The following is a 5,901-nucleotide window of genomic DNA, read 5'->3' on the forward strand; positions in this document are numbered from 1 at the left end:
GATTCTCCTGCCTCCGTGCCTCGAGTAGCTGACATTACAGGCACTCACCACCACGCCCGGCTAACTTTTGTATTTTTAGCAGAGACAGGATTTCGCCATTTGGCCAGGCTGGTCTCGAACTGCCAACCTCACGTGATCCGCCTGCCTAGGCCTCCCAAAGCGCTGGGGTTACAGGCGTGAGCCACCGCACCCGGCCTAGTATTTACTACTCTTTTTTTATTAGCGAAATACTACATTCCCCATGATGCCCCAGATCCGGAAGGAAGTGAGACTCGCACTTCCCATGATTGCTTATAGACCGGAAGCCGAAACCTTAGTTCTCTTTCCCATCTTGCAAGGTAAGAATGGCGGGGTTCTTTGCAAGACTCCAGTTCAGGACTTCCAATCCTTCGCCATCCGAACCTGGAGGGCATCCAGTCGACACCTACAGGGGTCGGACATGCCCAAGGCTAACTGAGAGGCCTTCCAGACGCTTCATTTTTGCCGTTTGGGTTTGCAGCGGGGCACGAAGAGGGTGAGGTAGAATGCCGTAGTGGCTCCCTCCGGCTGTTCGCCACTCTCTTGGACTAGAGGAACGAGGCCGTTTCGGGGACCCGTAGCGGACTGGTGGGTGTTAGAGGAAGCGGGGCGACGGCGCGTGCACTGAGTTCCCGGTCCTCGGTTCCAGAGGATGACACTGAGCCTGTCGCAGCCACGTTGGGGTTCCGCACTGAAACCAAAACGTTTCGCGTCTCAGCGTCCGCGACCGGAAGTCGCCTCTTGGTCTTTACGATCTTTTTCTGTTTGGGCTCAATTTGGACTGATTCTGTTTGTGTTCGCAATTCCTAAATTGAGTTTCTTGAAAAGAGACACTGCTTTTAAGGGTTAAGACGAAAGGTACTAAAAGGGATTTCAAGTTCTGGTCCTGGTGCTTCCAACCTGTGGGCACATTCTGCATCTAAGTTTTCTAATTAGCAAAACAGTGATAAAAAAATGATGGTTGTACAGACTTCTGACTGCTCAGTATTTGGCAAAAACCTAATAGGTGTGAGATAGTTTCAAATCCTCAAGAGAATAGTTTATAGTGTATTGGGGAGACAACCCCCAAATGAGACATAGTGAAGGTTGGAGTAGAATGGGTAGAGTTGAAGGCCTGTATCTTACTGGGGAAGGGATTGTAGTCTGGGAAGCTCAGCCCATTCATGTACAGGTCGTCATTGTCTTGTTAAGAGTTGAAATGCCTTTTTTGTCTACAAAAAATATTTGTAGATGGCGGGTGAAAAAGTTGAGAAGCCAGATACTAAGGAGAAGAAACCCGAAGCCAAGAAGGCTGATGCTGGTGGCAAGGTGAAAAAGGGTAACCTCAAGGCTAAGAAGCCCAAGAAGGGAAAGCCCCATTGCAGCCGCAACCCTGTCCTTGTCAGAGGAATTGGCAGGTATTCCCGATCTGCCATGTATTCCAGAAAGGCCATGTACAAGAGGAAGTACTCAGCCGCTAAATCCAAGGTAAGGGAAGAGGGAACCACTGACCATTGTGTCTTACCCTTAATTGGCATTCTCTTATTGTTGATGCATTTGTGTCCTTGCAGGTTGAAAAGAAAAAGAAGGAGAAGGTTCTTGCAACTCTTACAAAACCAGTTGGTGGTGACAAGAACGGCGGTACCCGGGTGGTTAAACTTCGCAAAATGGTAAGATATGGGGACTGTAGATTGGATTTTCAGTTTGTGCTTGAATACTGAAGGTGTTTTTGAATACTTTGATACTGTAAGTTTCTGCATACCAGAGAATTTCTGATAGAAAATAAAGGGCTCTGGGTTTGCAACTTGGCTTCAACATTTACTATTAGTCTTAAATGATTTAAGTTACTCTTCCGTGCTTTGTTCCTTTGCGTATAAAATGGGAATGAGGCTGGGCATGGTGGCTCATGCCTGTAATCCCAGCACTGTGGGAGGCTGAGGCGAGCAGATCACCTGAGGTCAGGAGTTCAAGACCAGCCTGGCCAACATGGTGAAACCACATGTCTACTAAAAATACACAAATTAGCCGGTTGCGTGTCTGTAGTCCCAGCTACTCTGGAGGCTGAGGCAGGAGAATCTCTTGAACCCGGGAGGCAGAGGTTGCACTACTGCACTCCAACCTGGACGACAGAGGAAGACTCCATCTCAAAAAAAATAAGATGGGAATGAGGGTTTACGTCAAAGAGTTATTATGGAGATTAAATGAAATAATATATAGCCTGTTGTATAGAACATTTCCCACTAGAGCAGTGTTTCTTGGCCCCCTTTACCACACACAAGACCCAATGTAGTCTCAGGATTTGCTCTGTGATTTTCATTATGGGAACATTCCTAAGTAAGTTACACCATACAGTTTCACAGCTGAAGATTACTGCATGAGAGGGAAGTTGACAGTTGTCTCGTGAACTTGTTTTCCTATTAGGTGATCATGTTTGTGGTGAAAGTGAGACTGCACTAATGATATGGTATAGTTAGAAATAGTTTATTGTGAGTTATTTGTAGTTACATCTTTAATGGCCCTTGCATGGTGTCTAACTTTTGCAACAAATGATCTGCCAGTCCTACTGTCTGGTTTTATGCAATTTGTTTTCCTTTGTGCATGAAGTGGGAGTAAGACTTGTTGCTGTGAGGATCAGATGAAGTGGCTAGGATATTAACACGCTTTACTTGAACTGGAAAACAAGCCGTGTATCCCTAATCTGCAAAATGTGGCATGTCACACGTGTAATCTCGGGTTTAGTTTTTGCTCAAGATTACAAAGGTGACTTGCTTGATGCTTTATTTGCTTGAACACACAGCTCATTCATTAAATGGTTTCTGTCCTGTTTTGCACACAGGATGCAGAACCATAATTGACCTTTTCCAAGTTTAAAATCTACTTAGCAGAAATGAAAATGGAATCGTGTAAATGTTATACTTCAAAATAAATAAAAAGACTATAGCAGAAGTTTGGCTGACATAGCTCACTTCTACCAATCTGAATGGCTTATTTAAATAAGTTGGATCTATGGACTCTCCCCAGCCTAGATATTATCCTACTGAAGATGTGCCTCGAAAGCTGTTGAGCCACGGCAAAAAACCCTTCAGTCAGCACGTGAGAAAACTGCGAGCCAGCATTACCCCCGGGACCATTCTGATCATCCTCACTGGACGCCACAGGGGCAAGGTGAGAGTTTCTGTGCTTGAGGAGCTTCACTGCAGCTGCCTGGGGTTCCTGGTGGCAATGCGTTTGCATGCTAGGTGTAGTTTTCCTTTATTTTCCTGTGTTTGGGGCAAGGGGAAATGATCTGCAAGATACAACTTATTTGTGGCAAATAACAAGTTTAATCCATGGTGATTTATTAGCCATTTCCTGCTGTTGATTATGTTATACATGTTCATTTGCTCAAAAATGTATTTATGCCTGGAGTACTACCTTAGTAGCTTGCTGTGGTTGCTTCCAGAACTGCTGAGCTATATACATATACATGTAGAAATTTCCTTTACCCAAATTTAGATGCTTGTGATTTTATGAATTCAGAAATCAGCTTTTAATTGCAGAAAACTAATTATTTTCTTTTTTGACTTACAGAGGGTGGTTTTCTTGAAGCAGCTGGCTAGTGGCTTGTTACTTGTGACTGGTAAGAAAATCCTTGGATTGTGATGTTCTGTGAAACTTCCATCTTTAAATGCTTGCAATATACACGTTTGTTTGCTACTGCCTACATGGTAGACACTTTCTAATGCCACAAGTGTCTGAGGCCCATTTCATTGCCTTGTGTGCATGTGGGTTAGACAGGTGGTCTTTTTTGTGTAGCAACATAACAAGTAATGGTCACCTAAATTGCGGGATGATGATTGTTCCCCCTTTTCCTTGCAAAATTAATTTTCCCCCTTAGGACCTCTGGTCCTCAATCGAGTTCCTCTACGACGAACACACCAGAAATTTGTCATTGCCACCTCAACCAAAATCGATATCAGCAATGTCAAAATCCCAAAACATCTTACTGATGCTTACTTCAAGAAGAAGAAGTTGCGGAAGCCCAGACACCAGGAAGGTGAGATCTTCGACACAGAGAAAGAGGTAAGTTTCTACTTGTCTCTCCTGTGTTAGCACTGGCCCTTCTTCCTGGGAGTGAAAAGAAACAGGCCTAAGCATTGTTACACAAAAAGAAGAAAAATGAAAGGTTAAATAATGAAGAATACCGGGAGATACTTAGTATTCCAGATTCTTTTAAATTGAGTAGTTCTTTTAGCAGTCTGGGAGCTCAACTTCGAATTCTGAAGTTTGGTGGAATTGTGTGGGAATTAACTGCTATTGGGAATGTGCCCTTACTTATCCTTGATGTGTACTAAAGTATACAAAAGCTTAAGAGCTGTTTTTATTACATAAAAAATGGGTTGTAATTCACAGCATTCCAAGGAAAGGATTGTCAAAATTGTCTTTAATGTTTTCTAAGTATTCTTGGAGATTAGTACTTGTGAGACAGGACTCCTTACAAGTAATTTGATATGTGCCTGTTTTAAAATGTTTAACTTTCTCTTTATTTAGAAATACGAGATTACAGAGCAGCGCAAGATTGATCAGAAAGCTGTGGACTCACAAATACTACCAAAAATCAAAGCTGTTCCTCAGCTCCAGGGCTACCTGCGGTCTGTTTTTGCCCTGACGAATGGAATTTATCCTCACAAATTGGTGTTCTAAATGTCTTAAGAACCTCATTAAATAGCTAACTACATTTTGTTTGTGTCTCTTGTAAATTTTTGGTTTTTTAAAAAAATTCTTACCTGCCTAAAGGTGTAGTCTGACCATGCTAGGTCACCTGGGGATTTCCTTTGTAGAGAATGGGATTGGAAGGGAGGGGGTGTCTACAAGAGAGCTTGCTTGTTGGCTTTGCATTGGTGTTCTTGGCTTCAGATTCGTTCTTGGTGCCTGGCTAATAACTTTGTCATCCACCTTCTACCAAGGTAAGGTGGTGGCATTTTCCCACTCGGCCCTGAAGAAGTCAGTGCTAAACTACATGGATGAGAGAAGAGAATAACTGCTGACTTCGACAACAAACTCCCATTTCTCCCTCTTATGCTCAATTTTCAACTCCTCCCCAAAAATCATGAGGCCGTGTTCTGTTTCCCAGGCCAGTGCAGTGGCAGTTCATGGACACATTTATCACGTATTATGGCCCCAATTCCTATTGCCTGGGCTAGTTCAACTCCTGGTCTCTAGCTATTCTCCTGCCTAGACCTCTCAAGGTATTGGGATTATAGGCATAAGCCACCGCCCCCTGCCAGGTTTGTGCATTTTAATTTTGGCAGTTTCTCCCACTGTTAGAGCAGTTTATTTGTTCTGATAATGTACGAGAGTATCGATCTTCTCATAGGTGGGTTATCAAACTTGGATTTCTGCTGATGGGAAAGTGAAAAATGGGCTGGGTGTGCTGCTTCCACCTGTAACCCCCACATTTTGGGAGGTGGGACCAGGAGGATCACTTGAGCCTAGGAGGTCCAGGCTGTGGGGACCTGTGATTTCACCACTGCACAGCATCTTGGGCAACAGTGAGACTGTCCAGAAAAAGTGAGAAAAGGCCAGATGCCATGGCTCAACCTGTAATCCCAGTACTTTGGGAAGCTGAAGCGGGCTCGTCAACTGAGGTCAGAATTTTGAGACCAGCCTGGCCAACATGGTGAAACCCCGTCTCTACTAAAAATACAAAAAAAAAAAAAAAAGCCCAGCATGGTGGCAGGTGTCTGTAATCCCAGCTACTTGGGAGGCAGAGGTGGCAGTAAGCTGATATCACACCACTGCACTCCAACCTGGGTGACAGAGCAAGACTGTCTCAAAAAAAAGCTGTTAATGTTACTAGAATCTCTTAAAATGACATGTCATGTTTATATAAACATTTTTATTAAAAACTTGGGCCAGGCACAG

At 43.8% G+C, this 5,901-nt stretch overlaps 1 protein-coding gene across 2 annotated transcripts; it reads left to right on the forward strand.

Moving 5' to 3' along the window:
* The first annotated feature begins 294 nt into the window (after window positions 1–294).
* On the forward strand, window positions 295–4,714 carry RPL6 (ribosomal protein L6). Of its 2 annotated transcripts, none has more exons than XM_010378744.2 (7): window positions 295–338; window positions 1,249–1,485; window positions 1,569–1,667; window positions 3,019–3,162; window positions 3,568–3,616; window positions 3,875–4,059; window positions 4,528–4,714. In XM_010378744.2, the coding sequence occupies exons 2-7, from the start codon at window positions 1,249–1,251 to the stop codon at window positions 4,678–4,680; spliced, it is 867 nt and encodes a 288-aa protein (XP_010377046.1). In that variant the 5' UTR covers window positions 295–338; the 3' UTR covers window positions 4,681–4,714. The 2 variants fall into 2 exon arrangements, with proteins under 2 accessions (XP_010377046.1, XP_010377054.1); XM_010378752.2 differs by lacking the exon at window positions 295–338 and adding an exon at window positions 606–876.
* Window positions 4,715–5,901: the final 1,187 nt, after the last annotated feature.

Source organism: Rhinopithecus roxellana, chromosome 10, assembly GCF_007565055.1.
Source record: "Rhinopithecus roxellana isolate Shanxi Qingling chromosome 10, ASM756505v1, whole genome shotgun sequence".
NCBI lineage: Eukaryota > Metazoa > Chordata > Mammalia > Primates > Cercopithecidae > Rhinopithecus > Rhinopithecus roxellana.